This window comes from Populus alba, chromosome 1 (genome assembly GCF_005239225.2).
Source record: "Populus alba chromosome 1, ASM523922v2, whole genome shotgun sequence".
Classification (NCBI taxonomy): Eukaryota; Viridiplantae; Streptophyta; class Magnoliopsida; order Malpighiales; family Salicaceae; genus Populus; species Populus alba.
In genome coordinates this window covers 4,887,126-4,911,731 of record NC_133284.1, presented here as the reverse complement: position 1 = coordinate 4,911,731, position 24,606 = coordinate 4,887,126, and the positions used below count along the sequence as shown (strand labels likewise).

General features: G+C 33.0%; 1 protein-coding gene and 1 non-coding gene across 2 annotated transcripts; one reads left to right on the top strand and one right to left on the bottom strand.

The window, feature by feature from the left end:
* Positions 1 to 9,677: 9,677 nt before the first annotated feature.
* On the bottom strand, positions 9,678 to 9,793 carry LOC118061843 (U5 spliceosomal RNA). The gene has a single exon (XR_004689663.1). It is a non-coding gene; the product is annotated as a U5 spliceosomal RNA (small nuclear RNA).
* Positions 9,794 to 14,928: 5,135 nt separating this feature from the next.
* LOC118061768 (WAT1-related protein At1g25270) lies at positions 14,929 to 16,160 on the top strand. The gene is made up of 2 exons (XM_035075333.1): positions 14,929 to 15,131; positions 15,887 to 16,160. Exons 1-2 carry the CDS (start codon positions 14,929 to 14,931, stop codon positions 16,158 to 16,160), a joined length of 477 nt encoding a protein of 158 aa, XP_034931224.1.
* The last annotated feature ends 8,446 nt before the right edge of the window (positions 16,161 to 24,606 follow it).

Below are 24,606 nucleotides of genomic sequence, written 5' to 3'. Positions count from 1 at the left end.
CACGTAAAATAATTTTAAAAATAAAAAAATCACATAGAATGAGTATTGATTGAAATATAAGCTTAAAAAAAAAATTTATAACAAAAAAAAAATAGATCATACACAACTAGGACTAGCAAGTTAAGCCAGTGCATCTAGAACATTAAAATATGGTCCGCGTGTGGGTGTTTATATTTTTAAAAAAAAAAAAATTAATTGAGTGGATTACATATCATCAATCCTAACTTTTTTAGAAAACAATATGTCAAACAACATGTAATGTATTTGATTATATTTTGACTTATTGTTGTGGTTGAAAATTGAGCCTAATGGTTCCATGTTCTACAAATCTAATTTTAATTTAAAACACCCTAAATATCTTAATAAATTTATCCATGATCTTAAAAAACTAATGAAACAATCATAAATCTTAAAATCAACCCAAAAATAAAAAAAAAATTCGGGCTCATGTTTGTTTTCTAGGTATTTTTTAGATAAAAAAAAAACACTTTAAGTAAAATTTTTTTTATTGAATGGAATCCGTTGACATCAAAATCAATTATTATAGTGGTTGAATTTAATATCAACAGTGATTTTCTTTTTATATTATCAGAATCTGGTGATTTTTTTTTTTCTTTTTCAAAGCGAGGAGTGATAATAAAAGAAAGTAAAATTTTAGATTAAAATTGATTTCTTTAAAATTTTAAAAATTAAAAGGATCTAATTTTTTATAATCCAAAAGATATAAGAACTAAATTAAACATTCACCAAAAAATTTTAAAATGGCACCTATCTCTTACAACCTCTTCATTTTATTTATTTATTTATTTATTTTACTCGCCCTTAATAATTTGAGCCAAATTAACCTTTAATTAGGTTCTTAAATAAAAAATTAAAAAGAAAAAAGAAAACGAAAAAAAAACTCATGGACAGTGGACACAGTGAATTAACGGTGCCCATAAGAATGTATCTACAGTGCATGGAGTAACGGTTTTTTCCCCAGTTCATTTTTAGAGTATTGTTAATAGTGGGAAGATAACACGCGACGTGGTTTCATAATGGGCTCATTTGTGGACTTTGAGCAGCTATAACTGGGCTTCTCATTTGTTTAGAAAGAGAAAAGAGATTTGGGCTGGTAAAAATTCGTTATAGTAAAAATAACGGTCGGCCCAAGTGAATGCTAATAGGCCCATAATTAAATATCACGAGGCTGCCATGGAAATCAGTTCGAATCACTTATCTTGAAACCTATTTTTTTTTTTAAAAAAAAAAAAAAACCACATATAGCATTTATATACTGTTAATAAAAGTTATAGGCTTATGGCTACTATATAAACTTCAACTAGATTATTGATTTGTCTTCAATGGAAAGGGTAAAGGAAGGTAGAGAAATGTCGACCCAAATTTATGAAAAAAAAAATGGAGATGAAAAATAATATAAATTGACGATATATATATATATATATATATAGAGTGAGTGACAAGAGAAGTCTATCCTTTTTACTTATAAGGTGTTTGCTACTTCTAGAAATGGTTGCTTGAAACCAATAAATAAAGGTAATTAAATTTGATGTCATCATGCATACAAAATGCATGCATCATGTGTATCCTGATTAGGGGTGAATAGAACGCGCAACGTCAAAACAATGTAAATTGACAGGCATTAATCATAAAGTTGATAAAATTACTGAAAAGACCTTACAAAAGAAGACTAGATCCATGAAGAGATCCATGATTTATCTTTTTGGCCTGCCATTTTCTCATGTTTATGACACTTTCCAATTAACTTCTTATCGTACAATTAATTACCTGGCCTTCTTTTGTTTTTTTTTTTTGGTTATTTTTTGGAGTATCGTATTGTAAAAATTGATGGGTAGGTGAAACGATGATTAGGAAGGATGGTGATATATACACACGGAAGCTAAAAGCAACCATAATTAAATAACACATGGTTTTTTATAAGCAAAAAAAATTATAAATATGATCTCTAAATTTTTAAAAATTATTTTCTCTAAGATAATAATAATAATAATAATAATAATAATAATAATAATAATAATAATAATAATAATAAAGTTTGTTTTCTTAGAAGATTTTCAAAATTTTAAATAAATAAAAAAATTGAAATTATAAAAAATTATCCGTTATTACAAACCCGACTACATCAAATGATTATGAAAAATGTTAACTCATCCATTAAGTATTGTTTGGCCAGTAAGAAAAATATGGAAATCCATCTACCTAAATACAGAAATTGTAAGTGAGGATGAATAGGAAAAGGCCTTTCCGTTCTTTGCTTGGATCTCCATGTAATATATCTTATCAAACAGAAAACACCTTATTCAATTCATTCAATGTATTTGCTATTCTTTCGTACATTTTTTTTTTTAGTTTTAATTACATTTATGTATATATTATAACAAGAGAGATCCACATAAACGTGAAATCCAAGAGTTTCTACATGAATTTGGCACGCTTAAAGTGAGGATTACCAAGCCCTTAACTCCGAAAACCATATAATACAAAGCATGATTTCTAGGTAAATGTCATGTTTCACCAAATATCAATGGTGGATCATGCATTAAAAAGACAATTCTAACTTTTTTTTCCTATTGGACTGGGTTGGTGGTTACAACTAATCATATATGTTTAGCTATTGGTATTGATTTGAAGAGGCGTAATAAGCTAAATCTAAATCAAGGTAATTAACGAAAGCACAGAGAATATATAGGCTTTATCATTTTGTTGCCTATATATCCATCACAATCCGCAGGTTACTTGTGTTAGGGCCCATGGAATGACTAATTATGCATTACATAAATATTATATCTTTTCTTAATTATAGGTTTTGTCTTTCTCCAACACAAGAAATCTGGTTTTCAAGATTTGCAGTCCTCATCTTTAATCCATGTGAACCAGTAATGACAAACATAAACTAATAAGATATTGTCTGAAAACGCACCGTGTCGTCAGCTCCACATATTTGGGATGGACCGGATGGTCAATGATCAAAAGTTAAACCATGTACCTTAACTAGCTAGGTACGTACGTAGGAATCAAAGGATAGCTTATGCATTAAGTAATAATTCTACTTAAAAATATTCTAACTCGTGTATATTTTTTTATTAAACCATACTGTATACACATATATAGTTGAAGAATGAATTTCCAACCGCTATATATACATATATAGTTGATTTTGAGCCCAATTTATAATCAATAATCTAAATATTAAACTCAAGAATGTTCTCTTCATAAATCAATATATATATATATATATATATATGTCAAGATGACGCAGCAGCAAAGTTGTCGTAGGGTGACCTTAGCCAGCACCTTCAGAACAGGGATTGGTCTGGAAGAAATTAAAAGGGGTAGAGGTGACATTGATGGAGACTGAAATAAAGCTCCGGTGTGCTTTTACGTGGAAATTGCTTTACAGCATGCATGCGTTTTTCTTTCTTTTCTCTACATTTCAAAAGATGATCACCCTGGCACGTCACCTAATAGAGGGGACTGTACAGGCAAATAAAGGTAAGAAACGCTTTCTTTTTCCTTTTGGTCACCATCGCGGCCACCATTAAGGAGAATTTCTCTGCAAATTGAAAGCTGCGATCACACTAATCGCTTTTGAATTATTCATAGCACTTCCAATGGGTTTCTTGAACTGCACAACCCAAATTATTGAGTCACTTTATATAATTCTTAATTTCACCCTAGCTGCTTATATATGATCCAGGGTTTTTTACTCCATATTTTCTTATGATTATATAGTGGTTTTCGCAGCTCATCTAAAACTCAATTAAAGTCCTAATTCTAACGAATTCGAGTCGGTAAAGCCCACATAATAAATAAATAAATTACGAACACAAATAAATAAAAGTTAATGCTGGTCAACCTCTAGCTAGCTATCCCTACAAACTACAAGTCTACAACTATATAGCTCAACTTTAATAAAATCTCCCAAAAAAATAACATCTCGAGTAACCTTATATACCCACAAAGGAAAAGCATCACAATAAAACCTTCCAAAGAAAATCTCTCAAGACTACAAGAGTCTCGTACTACTCTTTGAATCGAAGCCAAACAATTAATGAAAACGCGTTTTTGTATCTTAGCCCTTGAAAATAAATAAAAAAATAATAATAATGTTGGGATAGTGTCAATTATTGTTGAATATCACACAATGGAGATATATATATATATATATATATATATATGGTTCTATAATTGACAACACGTCATTGAATATGGAGGAGACATTGGGGTAGGATTTCAATCGTCTCAAACATCCACATCGCATCCCCTATGGTTGTTTTTTTAAAAACTTTTAAATTAATTCCTTCCCTCAGGCCACCAATTAAGGAGAAACTGCTACGAGCATAATCAAGGACAAAAACATGGATTATTTTATGAACAGTATTTCTTGGACTTTTTGTATGTAAGAAATTAACAAAGAATATTAATTTTAATTACCATCTTAATACCACCGTTTTAGAACTAAGACTGCCCTGACCTGTTAAGCTTAAATTCATTGACCTAACAAGTTGATTTATAGCTTGGATCGATTCGAGTTAAAAAAAATAGATTTTTTTGTTAAAATAATATTTTGATTTTTTTAAGAAAAATTAGGTTAACTTAGTTCAAATTTATTACAGGACTTGTTTCGAATCAAATTTTAAAACTTATGTCATATGTATACATGTTCCAATAATAGGAAAATCTTTTTATTTATTTATTTCGTATCCACAGAAACACAAGTAAGATTAGGGTGATGAGAATTTTTATTGTTATTTTCTGAATATATTATGATTTATATCTAATGCTTTCCCATCACTTAAATATTGATCGATTAATAGGAAAAAGAAATTAATTATTGATTAGTACTAATCTGGTGCTAGCAAGCAAAAAGGGATATTTAAAACATTTTCTTGAATTGGGTTTTTCATGATTTAAAAGAGAAGCATATATAATTTTAATAACATGATAGTTTTTATATTCGATCCGCTCTCAAAAACTTGAGCTTAACTTATAATATATTTAAATTATGTATTAAATTAGTGTAAGGATAACTCTAAATATTTTGGATAGTTATATCATTAATGTGAATCTAGAATAACAAAAAAAACACTTTAAATTTAGACCTTAAATCTATTAATTCTAACAAAAGCTAGTTTAGGGAGAAAAAGGATATTTCATTAAAATTTTGAAATTGAAAACATAGATTTCTTCTACATTTGTTAGTTGGCTGATGGTTTTTTCTTGGAGTCAAGGCTGAAAACTTGGGTTCAAAAACATAAAAAGATGACATGAAACATGAAACATGAAATGCAGCAATAATTTCTACTGACTTTAACCTTCTGCCCTAGCACTAATAGGCCAAAAGGAAGAGAACACTTTTGTTTGACTAGATTTACAAAAATAACCTTAACGTAACATGTGAATTTGTTTGCAGAACAAGCTATAAAGGAAGTGGGGACCCTATGCATCAGATCATGGAGACAAGTCCTGGATTTTCATAAGCAGAGAAAGCAGTGATTGAGGATATGATGCTCTTTGCTTTCTCTCTGTGTTAATCTTTTTCAAGTTTTCATTAAAGAAAAGAAATAGTACTGATATATAAAAAGAAATCTAAACAACAACCACGCAATTTCTGTAGACTTCAAAGGGCTTAGCTGGGTTCTTCAAGTCAAACCAAAACGAAAGATTTTTAGGGCAAGCAGCCAAGCCACAAAAGGCCACAACCCTCCTCTCATTCTGCTATATATCTTTATCTTTTCAGATTCTTTTTTCGTACATGACCTAGGCTACCCAAAGTTTGAACAATTAACAATATTTACAAGTATGGTTTTCGTAATATATATGATCTCTAATCAAGAAAACACACGAGCAAAACAAAAACCAAAATTTGTAGCAACTTCAGTTGATTTGGGTTGGTTAATTTGATGTGAGGTAAGGTTCTTAGTATGATCCAAATTAAGACCCAACTCAACATAAATAGATGTTCTTCAAGACACAGTTTTGCCCTCCATTTTAGTTCAAATGTTAAATCCAATATAAAGTTCAATCATATTAATCAAGATTCCCTTGAAATTGATTTGTTGATGGAAAGAGGGGTAAAAATGGTATCATAGCAGAATGTTATTACAATACACATTCACATTTTAATTGGTAAGCTTATTATATATATATATAAGCTCCTACTCTCCTAGCTTAAAGCACAAAACAATTATAAAGTGGTCTCAAAATTGCAGAACTTCCTTACCATCTCTCATCTTTTTTTCTATATCTTGGTTTGGTGTTTTGAAGTGGTTCATGGATATTGATCCCTTCTGGATTACTGGGGGGTGGCTCATAATTACCGATTTTAACTTCATGGCACCAGCTAGAAAATCACCACTGTGCAGAACCACAACAAAATTACAAGTTATGGTGCTTTTTCTTGATCTTCTCTTGATTGTCCCTCTCCTTGCTCGTCCCATAGATTTATCCAAGAAACTCACGGCGGCTTCCTCACCTACAGGAACAAAACAGTATTCTACCACAGAAATGCATCCACATGAATCAAAGTATGCACCACCTTCTAGTACCACTGCCGCCGCCGCCGCCGCCGCTGATATGACAAGCAGTACCACCACCACAGTTCCTACCACTCCCGCAGCTTCTGCTTCAAATCAACAGTTTAAAGCCGCTGCCCATGAAGTACCTAGTGGTCCAAATCCCGAATCCAATTAACAAGTAAGCTTGAGGAATCCTCCTTGATTCCGGCCATTATTATTCCCATGATTTAAAACGATATATCTTCCTCAAATTTGACAGCGAAGACATTAATGGGTTTCTAAGTACATCACCTTCGCTGTCTATTTTGTCCTAGAGAAGCACTAGAATTTTGTGTATATAGAGCAAGCAATACTTCATTAGTTTTTGTTCAATTTTGTGTATGTCAGTACTGTGTGTGTGAAATCTTAGTGTGCATGGGGTGATACTGTTGGTCCTATGTAAGACCTTTTCAGGACAAGAATAATAGTACATGTGTAGTAAATTATTGTAATACTATATGATTATATGCTCAAGTTCATCGTGTCGTATGAATATAATTATAACCTGGCTCGGTAGTGTTTTCTTTTTCTTTCTTTTTTCAAAGGGATAGTGGATGTTTTCAACTAGGTCTAGCTGGGAAATATTCAAAGCCTAGCATGTAAACAATGCGTGTCTTTTTAAATAGATTGTCATGATGAATTCAGCGATGCAAGTCCTTGGGATTCTTGAATAGTTGAGCTGATCAGTTCTAGATGCAAATTGAGAGTTTGTGAAATCTTTGTCCAAGAGCAGAGATGAATGGTGTTGCACTGTTGTGTCGTCGTAGGACCTTCATCGAATCATCAGTACTGGCCCTACTGGGTACTCTTTGTTTTTTCTTCTGTAGAATAATTAATAACCCTGGATTTTTGCATTTGTCTTTTCATGCACAAAACACAAGATACCTGACACCAAAAAAAAGACGTTTGGTATGATTTGATAACAATAACAATAATAATAATAAAAATCTTTAACTGAGGCTTTCGTGCAGATAATTAAAAAAAAAAAAAACTAAAGATGGATGGTGGTGAATTCATTGTGTCACTTGGCCGTATTGCCCTTTTTTGTTTTCTTTTTAAAAAAGGGGTTTTTTTTATACATGTTTGGGGATAGGATTTTCTTTGTGATGAGATTGTTTGGCATTTTACCATTGATCATGGATAATGCGGTATTTATTTATTTATTATAGTAAAATTATGTTTATGTTCTTAAATGAAATCAATTGTCGAGTTGTCATGAAGAGTTTTTTTTTTTTTTTTTTTTTGTGTTGGTTAGGTGTTGTTTCATCTTTTAATAAATAAAAAGAAATTAAAAAAAAAATCATTGACTCCATGCAACTTTAGTTTAAAAAAGAAAGTATAATAAACACATTTTAGTTGTCTTTGAAAGATTTGTGTGGTTGATTCTAGTGGTAAAAAAACCATGAAGTTATTGCTTTTGTTTTATCTTGGTATCTCCTACATAAAAATATGGCAATTGTAATGAAAAGAACTCTAGCTTGACGCTGTAGCTATTTTTTTCTTTTCTTTATTTATTTATTTTTTTGGTGTTTGTGCCCTGCCGCTGAATTTTCAATTAACCCCTAAATTTCTCTTTATTTTTTTTAGTCCATACTCTTTTGGTTATTTTTTCATTTGAAACAATTTATAAATTAAAATTTTTATTTTGATTTTATTCTCATTTAATTTTTTATTTTGTCAAATTTGATTTATATTTTTTTAATTGCTATTTTTATAATAGGAGATAGTTTTTTAAATTGTCTTTTTTATTACACCCTTTGCCAATTTTGTTACTATTAGATTTTATTCTCATTTCTTTTTATTGTTGTTTTTTCTTTCTTTGCAAAATTTTTTAGGTTTATATTTTTTTTACTTGATTTCATTATTCAACTTTTAATTAGTTTGGATTTGAACTTCTCTTTTAAGCCCGTGTCTAGGATTTTACAGGTTACAAACTTTGAAAATTAACATAATTTCAGGAGATCTGACTAAGATTGCTTTGTTTTTTTTTTTTTTTTTTTTAATTATTATTTTTTTCAATTTCATACTTCAATAATTATTTAGTTGGAGATTAAGCTCTGGTTTTTTTTTTCCTGCTTTTTATAACCTTTGTTTTATCCTTTTTTTTTAAATTTAATTGAGTTATTTTTAATCTTTTTATTTGTTGCAGTTATTTTTTAAATAAAGTTTGATTGATTGAATACATATAAATTTTCATTTCATTTTGTTTTTTCCAACTCTAATTGTGCGGTCCAGGTTTTTGTAGTGAAATTTAAACTATCCCAACAAACTTTTTTTTTGTTTTTGTTTTTATGATGGGTGATATCTATAATTAAGTGATGATAGATTTTCAATGATTTTTTTCTTTTCTTTTTAGTATGATATCCATAACTTATTTGTCCGGTTGTTGATTCTCTAAAAATATTGTTGTCGTCTGAGCATCCTCTTGTATATTAAAAGAATTCTAAATGGCCTGTAGTTCGAGTATGATATGTTGTCCCCCCCCCCCCAACAAAAAAAAAAAAAAAAATTGCAATATGGGTCAACAATGTATTGCTGATTTGATCGAATTAATCACTTACTCAAAGGTCGAGGGGAAAAAATGAGTTGGATTAAAAGAAAATTGACTTAAATCCCAATTCTTTTTTGTTAAATCAGTGAATCGAGAATTGAAATTGTCAGTACCTTAGCAAGAAATGAACTGAAAATGGAATTGGAATTCAAATGAAATAGAATAAAAAAAATATAATTTACACGTCATTCAGCAAAGATATGTGGCCATTTTTCGGTGGAAACAGCCATGGCATCTGATTTCCTACAATTTGTATTGTCACTATCAAATATAACCAACCATTCAAAGCAAGATACCTTTGCATTTGTTCTATTTTTATGGGAATATTTCTTCTTATTTTTATTAGCTTGGATTTAGAAAAATCCTTAAAAACATGTAAAAGAATTTTATTGATTCTACCTGAGACGAGCATTGCATCAAAGAATTCAGTTAAAAAACCCAGAACTTCTTTCTTCCCAACTATCGATGCCCCTTTCCACCCACTTGTCATCACATTTTAGGTGTCCAATACTACAAATTTATGAAGCTTTAGACTAGCAATGCAGGGCTTAGCCAGAGAGGACAGCCCTTTTAAAAATTAGCGTATGCCGCTATCTGCGGCGTGCACACGGTATTCTTTAGTAAAAGGCGAAAGAATAGTTCGCTATGTGCTCACCGCGCGGCTGCGTGGATTTTTCCAGATTTGTGGACTGCTTTAAAAAGGAGCTCTTCATTTGGTGGATTCTCTCTTTAGCGATGTGGGATAAATCCTTACCAATGTTACTTGCATTCTCGTCTGGGCCCATCAGTTATTGTCCCTCACCCACCGCCATGCATGTCCTAAATCCTTCAAAAGTTGAATTTGCTCTGCTGGGCTCACCATGGGAAAACCCTTCAAAAGTTGGCATTTGCAGCAGCGGCGCGCACACGGTTTTCTTTTGTAAAAGGTGAAGGAATAGCTCGCCGCTCTGTGTTCGCCGCCGCTGCGTGTTTTGAAAATGTTCATAGCAGCTCTTCATTTGCTGAAATTAACGCTTTAGTAATGTGGGATTTCTCTTTTAAGGAACTTGACAAGTGATGGTTTGCCTTGGGACTACAATCTTCTCTTGGCCAATTTATGATGTCCATTTAACGTAGATTTCCTTAAGTTCATGTTGACTGGGTAGATATCAAGAGGCTCAGCATTGAAGAGTTGAGCTTATTCTACATGAGCTCGAGGAACCTCTCTAGCACATCTGGAAAGTGTTGACTGCTTTGATCACGTATTTCTTTTTAGGATTAGTAAAGGTAAAATTTGAGGCCTCGTATGAATACTATTAAACTTAAACTACATGGATCGAGCTCATCATAAATTTAATAATATAATCATCTAACCAGGTCGGATAATATAAAATATCAAATAAAATTAGTTGACTCATCAGCTAAATTATGTTACGATAATTTTTACATAATTAATTTTAAACTAAAATTAGATAAAAAATCAAGAGAATTTAAAAATTGATTCCTAAATTGAGTATAATAATAATATTAAATAATTCATTAAGATCTAAATTTTTTAATTTTTTTTTTTAAATCAAACCTATGACATAGAGAAAACTAGTGGTGGTGTAAAACATGTATCCTTAGTTTAAACAAGAAGAATTTGCAATGGTTTTAGAAGTTTTGGGATCAAGTGGATGCTGTTCGGGATAACACTATTTATTTTCACACTTCTGTTGTTGTTGTTACATGAAAATAATAAATCGGGGAAAATGGTTGTGGAATGATTTTTAGCTCTTAATTTTGTCTGAATTCTTCAACTGGAGACCTAATCTCGTACAGTGAAGAGAAAAACCAGGGTTGTCAACGTCTAAGCTTACATCTTAACATCGTACAAGAATAAAGAAAATTCTTTAATATTTTATAAAAGCTTGAAATAATAGTCCGAATAATAAAAAATACTTTAACTATTTATATAAAAATCCTGTAGGTATAATAGCCGTATTACTAGGTTTTTTTTTATGTTCAGTCCATAGATCAGACACGTTTTGAAAACCGGGAAACTTGTTATTTGAATTTTTATGAAAAAATCGCAAATTGAAAAGGTAGAGTTATTATTCACACATAACCCCGACTTTTTAATTATTGTTCAGTGTAATTATGCAAAAGAGTGAATTTTTAATTTTCATTGCTAGCCAGGACTAGAATTATCGATGCTGACAAGTTAATCGACACAGCTATTCGAGTTGATGGGTAAAGTCAGCAGAAGAAGTGCTGGAGAAAATGAAAGCATTGATTGGAAGAAGGCATCAAGGAATTCTTTGCAGAGAATATTCAGACAAGTGATGGGAAAAAAACTGAGATCTATGGACATTCTGGCGAGTACGACATTTAGCATCTACAAAGCTTATCAGGAAGTCCTCGGTGTCAAAGTTCCTGAACCAGCAAAGAATCCTCCGATAAACACACATGGGTGACAAGTTGGAATGAGCTTCCTCTGGTGCAATAGCTGCCCATGTGTAAGGGTAATCCTTTAATCCACAAAATTGGTTTCGTTTGCTCTCTTCCAAGTTTATTATCTACAATAATTATTTCTTGGTTTAAAGCAAAGATATATAGTGTTTTTATTTTTGCATTTTAAATTTTTTTTTAAAAATTTTTTTTTTTGATGTTTTAAAATGCTAGTATTAAAAAAAATAAAAAATAAAAAAAATATTATTTTAATATATTTTCAAATAAAAAACACTTTAATAAATTATTATTATTATTTTTATCAATCACTACTTTTTTTATACATTTTATTTATTTATTTTCAATATAGTTTGCATCAATGAAGAGTTGAAGACTAGATTTTTCTCAAATGATCTTAGTGATACATGCACCTTGATATCAATTTAATATTTGTGATTTATAATATGCATGTGGACGAGTATCAGGGATTGTTTGAAGTCGATATTTAATTGTTGGATTCAGGATGATTAAAAAATTTAAATATATTAATTTTATAAAAAATTTAAAGGTAAGAACTAGTTGTGATGCAGAAAAATATTAATACTCTTAATATACCCTACATGAAATAAACTCAGTATGATGTGATTTAAAAGTTTTAATGAATTTTTAGTTTGTGATTTATCTATAATTTACCATTTGAAATTTACTTGGATAAATAAACTTGATGTTTAAAAATTTATTATAAATTTATATACCTAAATAAAATTTTAGAAAAAAATTCTTTATAAATTGCGTATTACTATAAAAAAATTTAAAATAACACAGAAATTTGCGTTTTGTTCCTTCTGCAGGTGACGGTGCCACCGCCGGCACCAGAAGGAATAGAAGAAGAAGACGTGCCCAATCCACCGGTTTTCTTGTTTTCATCAGCGACGGCGCGTGGATCTGCTTCTCTTTTACTCTCCACACAGATCTTTCAATCTGGAGCTGGCTTCGTTGTTGATGGTGGAGGCTAGCGGTTCCGGCCAGTGTGGAGAGGACTTATTGGAGACGATGAATGTGGAAGAGAAACTGCTGCGGTTGGCTTTGTTCCTCTGGCGTGATTGATGCTGCTCACGGTTGGGGCAACCTATGATGGTTGTCCTTCTCTTGGCTGATGGTTGTTGAAGGAGAAGGTGGGGTCAGTTCATGGAGGCTAAGAGAAGGGCTGGATCTCCGGTGAAGACGGCGCTGCTGCGGCGAGTGGCAAAGGAATCGGCTGTTGATGGGGGTTGAACAGATCTGTCTGTGTTGTTTTTTTTATAAAAAAACGCAAACTGACCACGGAGAAGAAGATCTGATTATGTCTATGGAGAAGGAACAAAGGTGGCTGACCGAGAGTGGGTTGGTTCGGTGTTGATGAGGGAGATCTGGGGTGAAGGTTGAAGGTTCTAGATGAGAGGAAAATGAGGGCTGTCCTGGTTCGGTGGAGGCTAGTCTGTGGGATGGGTCTGGAGAAGAGGAAAGTGATGGCCAGGGCCAGAGAACCGGTTTGGCCAGGAGATTTCTTGGGAAAAACTAGAACCTGTTTCGTGTCAAGTGTGGAAATAATAGTCTTCCATGGTGCATGGTTTAAAAGTGTGTTTGTTTAAAAATATCATTAAAATATTTTTATTTTTTAAAAAATTATTTTTAATATTAGTATATTAAAATGATTCAGCTGAACATATAAAAAAATTTATTTTAAATAAAAAGAAATTTAAAATTTAAAAGAATGTGATTTTATTGTGTTCTCAAACATAGTGAGAGTGTCTCTAAACCCCTGACAAAACCGAAACCGAACGACGGAAATTTTTACAAAAAAAAAATCGGTTTAATCAGTGGGGTTTTTTGTGAAGAATGAAGACATATTTGTTTTTGCGTTTTAAAAATATTTTAAAATAATTAGTTTTTATTTTATTTTAAATTAATATATTTTTTATTATGTTTTAAATTATTTTGATGTGTAAATATCAAAAATAATTTTTTAAAAAAATAAAAAAATATTTTAATATATTTTTGAGTAAAAAACACTTTAAAAAATAAACTTTATTACATTTCTAAACATTCTCGAAGCCTATCTTGGGAGAAGACAAAAAAAAAAGGAGCTGTCAACTTGTTTTATATTCTGATTTTTTTTAGCCATCTAAATTTCTTCCCATCATTTAAGTATGTGGAACCACCATCTATTTATAGGTAACAAAAAGTTTATTATTTTTAATTGTTTGGTCACAAGCAAACTCGATGATCAAACAATTTAAAAAAAACAAATTAATCCTATAACTTTTTTTTCATATTTGATCCCTTTTGAATTTTTTGTATTTTGATTGTTTTGAAAAAAAGTAATTTCAACGTCAATTTAAAAAGCATGTTGAAAACTGAACGTGTAGGAAAAAACGCTGCAAGTGATGTAAAGACACCGAAAACATATGTTTTAGATTTTTTTTGTTTTTTTTCAAATATTTATCAAAAATTAAATTAAAAATTAGATAGCAACAATAAATAAATAAAAAACTTTTAAACCATGATTTCAACTACTTAAAGTTTTATATAAATGATTTCATTTGTTTTCAAGCCGTCTAAAAGAAAAATAATTATTTTTCAGTTTAAACAGAGGCGCAATCCAAACAATTTGATCACTCATTTTTTTGGTTAATTTTGTTTAAATTGGCCAAACAAATATATCATATCCGTCATTATTTTTTATTTCACCTGTACTTTCGTAGTTTCTACCGAATTATTTGCCCTCGTATAGGGGGAACTCTGCAATCTCCAGGCATCATGCATATATATTAGCAATCACTTATATATATATATATATATATATATATATATATATATATATATATATATATCCAAATTCCAACCATTGCCGTTCCTATTTGAGATATAAGAGTAGTGACATTTAGTATATCAAAACATATATTGCTATATAAATTTATAGAATAATTATAAAAAAAATTTCTCTAGTTTGATCTGAATTTTAATTTTTTCTCTATATTTTTGTAAAATTGTACTTTCAATTCTTAGTTTATATATTTAATAACAATTTATATTCTTAATAAAGCATTCTATTATAATTTTTTGTTTGATTTAGAACATAAAGTATAATTTATAAAAGTATAGGGAACTATCAAATTTAAATCAACGAGGGTTTTTGTGACTATTCTAAAATTTATTGATTGAGCTTTTAGGTAAGTTAGGCTCTGTCATTTTCCTATGGAGAAAAAGTATTTGTATAATTGGTTGTGATGACAAGAGATCTCCAGCAACGGAAACCACAAATCTCCTTCTACTTTCTCTTTTTCCTTGAACTTAATATTCATTTTCGTTTTCGTGCATGATCTGATTTTCTAGAGGGATCTTTCAATAATGTTAAAGAAGGGGTATATTTTTGAAAGTTTGGCTGGCTTGGGGCAAACCACGCTAGCGGTGGCGGTTCAGATTGGATATGCAGCGGTGATTTTCTTTTCCAGCATGGTGCAAAAATCTGGAATGAGTACGGATATCATTGTTGCCTACCGCTTGATGTTCGCAGCTGCCATCACTGTTACTCTTGCTCTCATCTTCGAAAGGTTAGGTGTGTCTGAGTGTGTGTTTTTCCCCTCCTATTTTGTGCACGTAATTTCAATTTGCTTTTAAAAAGGAAGCCTCCTCGAGACCTTGACATAGCAAGACCACCCAAAAGGGCCTGGATTAGAATCTTACAGGTCCAGTTATTGGCCTAAAACCAATATAAATGAAGCATATATTACACAAATCCAAGCCAAAATGAACTAGGGAGGAACTATATACGTCTTCAACATTAGAATTGCACGTATGTGACTCATTATTTGTCTCCAAAACAGTATCATTATCATACTAAGAAGCTAACTAGATTCTTTCAGATTTACAGGAAGAAGAGGCCAAAACTAACATGGATGGTACTTTTTCAAGCTTTTCTTGCCGGGTTATTTGGGTAAGTTGCACTTGTGGTATCGCTCTTTGATCTGTTGAAAAACATTTAGTAGAGGATATATATCTGGAGTTTTGAAATACAGCAATTAACGATCGAGTTGCTCTTCGTAGCAGAGGACCGATGGCCCAAATCTTGCTCGGGGAAAGCATTTCCTTATCGTCCGTGACCTTTGGCATGGCCCTGATCAACCTTATCCCTGCCACCACCTTCGCTTTGGCCATCGCTTTTAGGTATATTTTCTTATTCTTATATATGGCGATCGATGCTCATGAACGAAAGAGATATTTTTCGTATAATATTTCCTGTTGATTACATACAAGTTATATATTAATCCTGCAAGAGATCTTGTTTTTCTCTAAAATATGATATCAGATTGGACAGCCTGAGAATGTGGACAGTATCGGGAAGGGCTAAACTTTTTGGAATTGTATTGGGATTAAGTGGGGGGATGCTCTTTACCTTTTACAGAGGTCCAAGAATTAATACATGGTCAACATATTTGGACCTTTTGCACCTTGAAAAGCTGCAAAATAACCAAGAGGTGGTGCTGCCTAGAAAGGTTGGCGTCCAGTTTTTTGCAGTCTTGTATGCCTTGGGCCACTGCATGTGTAGCTCGTTGTGGTTGATTATTCAGGTGATCACTTGACACAGATTCTTTCCCCCCTTTCTTGGACAATAACATTTGTAATCCCATATTTTTTTTTTCTTTTCTTTTTCTTTGCTGATATGTTTATTATAATATGGTTTTGATTAAAGATAAAAATATATTTAATTGAAAAGACAGAACATAAACATAAAAATATATATTTCTTAGATAATTTTGGAAAATGAATTTTTGGACTTCTAAAATATAAAATGAAAAGGAATATGTTTGCATAAATAATAGTTATTATTTTTTTATTCTTGAAAATATCCTTAAAAAAATATTTAATTTCAAAAATATTTTATGTACTTTTATCAAATACAATTTTATTTTTGTGTTATTTTCCATCTTATTTCTTTTATTTTCATTAATTTTTATTGTATCCATCATTTCTAATTGAAATAGTTATCAAACCTAAATCGTTAGCTTTTCCCACGCTAGCCTACTCTAATCCTCAATCGTTTTTATTTAATTATCTCTCTTTATGGCAGGCCGCGGTGTCCAAAAGGCATCAATGTCAATACTCCTGTGTGGCTATTATATCTACAATGGCGGCAATCCAGGCCGTCATCTTTGCCCTGTGCCTCCATCGTACGGACCATAGCAAGTGGAGGTTGGGATGGAATGCTAGACTCTTAGTAACTGTTTCTGGAGTACGTGATTTTTTTTTTTATTGCATGGAAAATATTTTCTAACATTTTCTTTTGAAAACACAGAAATCAAGAAATTAATCACCATAAAATATTTTACTAGTGAAGTAAATCGTGCTCGTTTGGAAGAAACTTCATTTTTAACATAAAATACTTTAACCACATCTATCTCATGAGTGGTATCAATATGCTGATGCTGTCGTTTTATTACCATCAATATCATTTTCATTATAATCATATTAGTGATTATTTTTAACATGTTGTCTGAAACTATCATCATGCTATATCATCATTTTTATCAAAATAATTAATTTTTTTCCCTCACATCGCTAATGTTGTTTATCAATTTTTTATTATTATTTTCGTCATTATAATATATATTATCAACATTATTCTTAGGGATGAGAATTGATTCTACGATTTTTATTAGATATCAAGAAATTCAACTAAATTGATTTTTTTTATAAACCTTAAACCAAACCAAACCAAATGAAAGAACTTAATTTATTGGTTTGATATTGTGGGTTGAATTTTTTTTAGTTTTTAATAGATTATTTTTTTAAATTGATTCAGTTCCATTAATTTCATATAAGTTTTTACATATTCATCTTTGAATTTGATTAATTTGTTCACCCCCCTAACTACCATTATCTTACCATCGTCACTCTATACTATATATTAACAATCAAAAATTATTCATTTTATATAAAAAAATATATATTCTTCTTAAAATAGTTAGACATGAAAAATAACTCATTTTTCAAGCTGTGGAAATGTTTTAACAGCCTTAAAATCAACTGTATTTCTTAATACTTATAGCCAACAAGTATATATTTAATTATCAAGCATTTATTCATCATGACCAAAATTAAAGGAAAGATCGGGAGAGAAAAAAACAAAGAGGTTTTGAAAAAGGAAATTGTTTTTCTCTGCTAACATAAGAGGAAAGAATCGTCTAGTTCAGTACTGATATTGGGTTGCCCCGTTGGATTTTTGTCATGCAGGGTGTTTTTTATTCAACATCTTTCCTGCTTAACATGAAAGTAACGCGAAGGAGAGGGCCTTTGTTCGTGTCTATTTTTAACCCTCTCGCGCTTGTGATGGCAGCCATTCTAGGGTCTATACTGCTGGGAGAAAAGTGGCGACTAGGAAGGTATTGTTAACTACTATATATATATGTTTATATATTTTAATTAATTTCCAACAGGGCCTATAAATCGTTAACCCATTCATATAGCCCTTGCAAATTGTAAAAGTAAGACCTTGAGTTCTGATCCTCTGTTCATTTCCCACATAAGAAAATGATAAAAAAAAAAAATGTACGTTAATTATTAATTTAATTTTTCATGACAAATATATACATCTTGTACCTGTTCATGACTTCAAGCTTTGACGTTTTCCCCCCTGTTCTGCGAGACACAGCATGTTAGGAGCAGCACTGGTCGTGTGTGGATACTAATATGGTGTTTTGGGGTAAAAGCAAGGAGACAGGCACGATAACAGAAACACCAGGTCAGCCAAAAAGCTATCAAGAACCAGAATTAGCCGCTATAGCTATTAAGTAATGCCGTCATTTTTACAATTGATTTGTAATATATGTAAACAATATCTATATATGATCTGTAAAATATATTAATAAATTAAAATGGATGTAAAATTCGTAGTTTTTTTTTTGGTTTATCGGATCTGTGCTTTCTTATCTAAGAAGGAAAGAAAAAGGTGACATAAATTAAGCTGGTGATCAGTACCATTCGAGAGTAATTCTGGGTGATCATAAATCGATCATGATCATCATGGATATACACGAACTTATCTCTTCCTAGTCATCGATCCATGCATGCCTATATGCAAAGAAATGAAGTAAGGCCACTTCCTTTCAAATTAAAGAGCACATTCGTTACACCTCTTAATTTCTCCTGTCCATCGAATTAAAGGATACCTAATTCGTTCTGTCAATTAAGACGTGCATGTCGAGTTGCTGTACGTACGATGGCCTTCAGTGTGGCTTGCATGTTAGGTTTGGAGCATCAATGTCTGAAAACATATATGGGATCAGACAGGACGTCTTTTATCAACCAAACATAGAATAAATGCAAGGGTCACCTCCTTGGTGACTCATTTTTTCCGCCGACAGGGAGCATGTGGATGTCATACAGATTGGTTGGGTACAACTTTGATTATTTCTGCATTGATTTTCAGATGATAAATTAATGTTGGGATGATTATTTTGAACAGCAATGTTTGATTGACGACGAAGGTATGGACACAGACTAAACCAGGAGGTTTGATGCTCCAAACTAGAATATAGTAGCTTAAGATTCCACCATGATATGCATGAAGAGAAAACTATATCACGAGTTCCGACGGACGTACTGGAACACTACTATGATCAACCATTTCCGGTCCAGAATGCTGAGAAAGAATGAACTGTAAACACCCTTTTAAGTAACATAAACTAGAAAGTGAAATTAACATCTACTACATTAGATTTCGTAGTGGCTCGTGGTGATAAACAAGAACGTTTCTTTTTTGTTCTTCCTTCCTTTTCTGCTGCAAAGCACATTAAGGACTTGATTAATTTTTAGTGACCACCACCACCTCCTCCAAACCCACCACCTCCACCGGCGCCACCTAGTCCACCACCAACACCACCACCAGCTCCAACCCCTCCTCCAACACCTCCACCAACACCACCACCTCCCCCAAATCCTCCACCGCCACCTGCACCGCCACCTAAACCACCTCCTCCACCAGCTCCACCTCCAATCCCACCACCACCACCACCAAGCCCTCCACCACCACCTAGCCCTCCACCAGCTCCACCTCCACCTCCAAGCCCACCACCACCACCTAGCCCTCCACCAGCTCCACCTCCACCTCCAAGCCCACCACCACCACCTAGCCCTCCACCAGCTCCACCACCTAGCCCTCCACCGCCCCCACCAAGTCCTCCACCAGCTCCACCTCCACCTCCAAGCCCACCACCACCACCTAGCCCTCCACCAGCTCCGCCACCAGCTCCACCACCTAGCCCTCCACCGCCCCCACCAAGTCCTCCACCAGCTCCACCTCCACCTCCAAGCCCACCAGCCCTCCACCAGCTCCACCTCCACCTCCAAGCCCACCACCACCACCTAGCCCTCCACCAGCTCCACCTCCACCTCCAAGCCCACCCACCACCTAGCCCTCACCAGCTCCACCACCTAGCCCTCCACCGCCCCCACCAAGACCTCCACCATGCCCACCGCCTAGACCACCTCCAGCACCTCCTCCTAGTCCACCGCCACCTCCTAGACCGCCACCATGTCCAATACCACCACCTAAACCGCCACCATGTCCAATGCCACCACCTAGACCGCCACCATGTATACCTTTAAGGCCACCACCTCCTCCTAGCCCACCACCTCCTCCAAGCCCACCACCTCCTCCAAGGCCTCCACCTCCTCCTAGCCCACCACCTCCTCCTAGCCCACCACCTCCTCCAAGGCCTCCACCACCACCACCACCACCGAATCCACCTCCTGCACCACCTCCAAGGCCGCCGCCGCCCCCTACTCCTCCACCAAACCCACCACCCTCACCACCACCGAGTCCACCCCCTGCACCTCCACCAAAGCCACCACCCACACCACCTCCAATACCACCACCAAGTCCTCCACCTGCACCACCTCCTATGCCGCCGCCGCCAAACCTACGGCCGTGTATAAACCCCTTCTTCAACAAATGGGGACGACCCAACAAGTGCTTATCGTCTTTGTCACCAGTAGTAACATGATCAGCCACAACTAAAGCATTCAAAAGAAAAGCACACAAGAGAGCCCCTACAACACGGTGACCAGTTACAAGGCCCATTTTGCCAGCATAAACATACAAAACCAGCAGAGAAGAAGAAAAAAACCCTTAAGCTAGCTAGCAAAGCTAACTGTGTAGTAGTAGTGCAACAAGAGAGTGTAAATGCACATGTATATATAATGATCATAAGCAGAAAGAAGGGAGATAGTGTGCATTATCTGTACTGAGCATGCACTATACAAGATAGATCCAGAATATAACTCTTAAATGTCACGCGTTTACAAGAGTAAATGAGACCCATCAGTTATTGGACAAGGAATTTATTGGTCCAACTGTCCTCTCCAACAAGCTCAGAACTGACTCGGTATTGAAGGAATTATGATTGTATTATGTTGCTTGAAAAAGATTAGCTTAGGGTTTTTGACTTGATGAGTGACTTCATATATAGAGCTTACTGTCCCAAAGAGGAGTCAACTTGGATGCTAGTGCTTAAGCTGGCTAGCTAATTATTTTTTACATGAAATTTATGAAATGGATCAAAACCAATGAATCTCATTCAATGATGCAATTAATGAACATACCAAACTATGTTCCCAGCCACGAGTACTGTCTCTCTCTTAATTTCTCACGAGCTAGGCGGCCCAGATTTTAACCCGCTTGGAATTATATAATTATATGATCAATATATAGAGCTGGCCATAGCCAGTTAAATGGAGAAGATCTGTATCAGTCCTATATATGACTGGCAATAATATCGATTTCATAATCAAAGTTGCAGTAGTTAATTAGCTAGCTTGCTCATGCAAATGCCAGAATATCGAATAGGTTAGCTATAACTACGTAAAAGTGTAGTCTGCGGCACTCTCATAATGATTTTAGTGTAAAAGATAAGGTTTAAATAACACCATGCGGCATTTAATTAAATTATGAGCAAGAAAATGCTCATGATCCATGCATGCCAATTTCTATCTAAAATATTCTGGTGTTTCATCGTGTTTGTTCTTTTCTCTGGCAATATGTACTGTGCCAAGTACACACTTAAAGTTCAGTTCATTGGTAATTGACTGTAATCGTCTTAATTCTTATAACGTAATCTTGTATATTTGGATTTAACTCGCGGGGAGGCAGGCATATCTAATTCTTATACGATCTCATTTGTGGAAGTATCGTATAAGCTTTCTCCGTGTTGTTGTAACTAGCTGTGAGCACAGTGCCTTTTTTTTTTTCACCAGAAGGTGGGTGCGTAACCTACTAATTTTCCTGTGTTGAAGTACGCAATAAATGAAAAAAAAAATTGTAGTTGGGATGTTCTTATCATTTTTTAATGCTAATGAATTTTTTTTTCCCTCTTATTTTATGTTTTTTTTAATTAATTCAAGAAATAATCAATAAAATAACACTAATATTGTTTTCGGCACCATAAGATTTTCTCGCGGTAGATATATATATATACTCAATCAATTCTGGTGTGATTTTGACTTATTTCAAAGATATTAATTAGTAGGATATGCCAACTAATTAACCGGAATGATTTCAAGGGATTAATTTTTATAATATGATCAAAGAGGATAACATTAGATGATTTGGGAATTGAGAATTTGGGAGTTGGGTTACCCGTTTGTTTATAATTTAGATTAAAAAATAAAATATGAAGATTAGTGAATGATTTATACACATTAATTAATAAAAACAGCATTAACCTGTTAAATTAATGACAAAAACCACACGACACAGTTCAGATATGCCTGCCATGCTGTCCTGTTCTTGCCATGTAACTCGATCGAGGCAAATTATTAAATGCATTGACTGAGTACAAAGTTGCTGACATTTATTTTTCCACGGCGTTTTTAAACACACCTCCACGAGTCACTCAATACCGCGCCATGACTCGAACACGAGGGTGGTTATTTTGAATTTGTTATACCTGAGCTGCAGTTTCCAACATAGCTGCAACACTTGACCAGGGAATTAATGACTTAGAAAAAAGATCTTTTTTTCTAGCAGTCAGAAAAAGATCTGTCTTGTTACGTTATTTGATTAATTTAGATTAATTGTTCCATTATATTAATTTAATAGAATTTGGATTGAATTAATTACAATTAAGAAACTAACCCGAATTAAATTTTAAATTCTATTTTCTCGAATCAACTTATCAAAGCTATGAACATGATTTTAATGTGTTTAACTTTATTTTGGCTAGGTTTAGTTATAATATCTTTCCAAATCTTTTCTTAAATCGGATGCGTGTAGAACGGGTCACAGTATTGTTTTGAATCAAACAGGATGATCAATAATTTATGCCCATGCATGTGATGGTGAGGAAAGGTAGTTAATTACTTAGGTAGGTGCCCACGTCTTAATTTGCAGATAAATTAAATTTAGTAAAATAAAATCGTCACAAATTAATTAAAGCAAAGTACTGGAGCGAAAATTAAATATAATGTGACGTGTAGAGAAACTTAAGCAGTGATTGTTGCAGTGAACAAATAGCAACAATGACAGTGAATCGACATTGCTAGTACCAAGCCAATATAAAGGAAAAAGCTATATACCCAGAATAAAGGAAGCAAAAGTTCAGAGGTGCTGAGGAAGCTAGTGAAGAAGCAATGGCTTTGATTGCTCGGTGTTTTACGAGCAAAACTCCAGATATTGATGTCAATAATATTCTATTTTCTAGCTTCCGGATATATATATATATATATATATATATATATATATATATATATATATAGTTTAACGTGGGTGTTCGGCCAGTTTACGCGCACCTCGACTAATTCCTACGGGTCCTGAAATTAACGATCATGTAAGCCTTCAGTGGCCATCATATGAGCAACCTAGAACTCGAACCTAAGATCATAAAAGTAGCAAACCTTCTAGTCCCAAGCTCTTACAACTAGACCACCACCTAAATGGTTTCCGACAGATATATTGAAAGGTGAAGAGCTAGTCAACCTGTGACCAATCGATGTTGCAAAGTGTAATCAGTAAGGCTGGAAAGGCATTGTTGTCAATTGTTTTCTTGTTAGTTTCCTGTTCAAAGCACTAGATTCATTTGTTTGATTTCAAGACTAGATTTTATTTGTATTTAACCAGCCTGCCCTATGCTCTTTCTCTGAAAAAACGTCTCTTTCTCTTAAAAAACGTGCTAACTTTTCAAAGTAATTTTTATTTAAAAAATATATTAAAATAATTTTATTTTATTTTTAAATTAACATCTCAAGATAATCTAAAAATATTAAAAAAAAATAAATTTAAACAAAAAATAAATAAATTTTGATCAATCTTTGTATCAGCAGCACTTCTAAACAAGGATAAAAGGCTTTTCTACTAGATGAACATGTGACCCTTTTTATCTTATGACCCAAAAAAGAAGAAGAGAGAATCATAATGTTGAACCGGATAGAAACACAAATATTCATTGATTCAATTTATTAACTTTAACTATAAACTAAAAGAGATTAGGTTTTTTTTTATCCCTTCTCGCAAAGCACTATTAAAATAGTGTTGTGCCTTTTTTTTAATTAATATTTTTTAATTTTATTATTTAATATTAAATTTTTTTTTGTTATTGAATTATCATTTTCGTGACACATATCACGGATTTACACAGGTAAACTTTGTTGATTAAGGTTTTTTTTTCTTACTTGACTTTAATTTTTTTAATTTCATCATTTAATATTGGGTTGATTGAGAATTAAATTTCATGATTTGTTTTGTTTACTTTCTATTATGTTATTTTATCATTATGACTCGGAAATAGTGTTTAAAAGGTTAATTCAAGTAGACTTGAGGTGTTTTTTGTGTCTTATTTTTAATTGAATTTTTTTTTTAATTTCATTTGTTCAACACTAGATCGATGAAAAATTGAGTTTCATAATATGTTTTGATTTGTTATTTATATGGATATCGTGGTCTCATGATCAAGGTCATTGATTTTAGCATTTTAACATGGTTAAATTGAATCATTTTTTATTTTCTTTCTAAGACATTATCTCGCTATCATGACT

What these genes read in the sequence shown, in the direction of transcription:
- LOC118061768 (XM_035075333.1), top strand. Translation starts at nt 14,929, where the DNA reads ATGTTAAAGAAGGGGTATATTTTTGAAAGTTTGGCTGGCTTGGGGCAA. An exon ending in CTTGCTCTCATCTTCGAAAG is followed by an intron (nt 15,132 to 15,886) that starts GTTAGGTGTGTC and finishes ATATGATATCAG; the next exon opens with ATTGGACAGCCTGAGAATGT.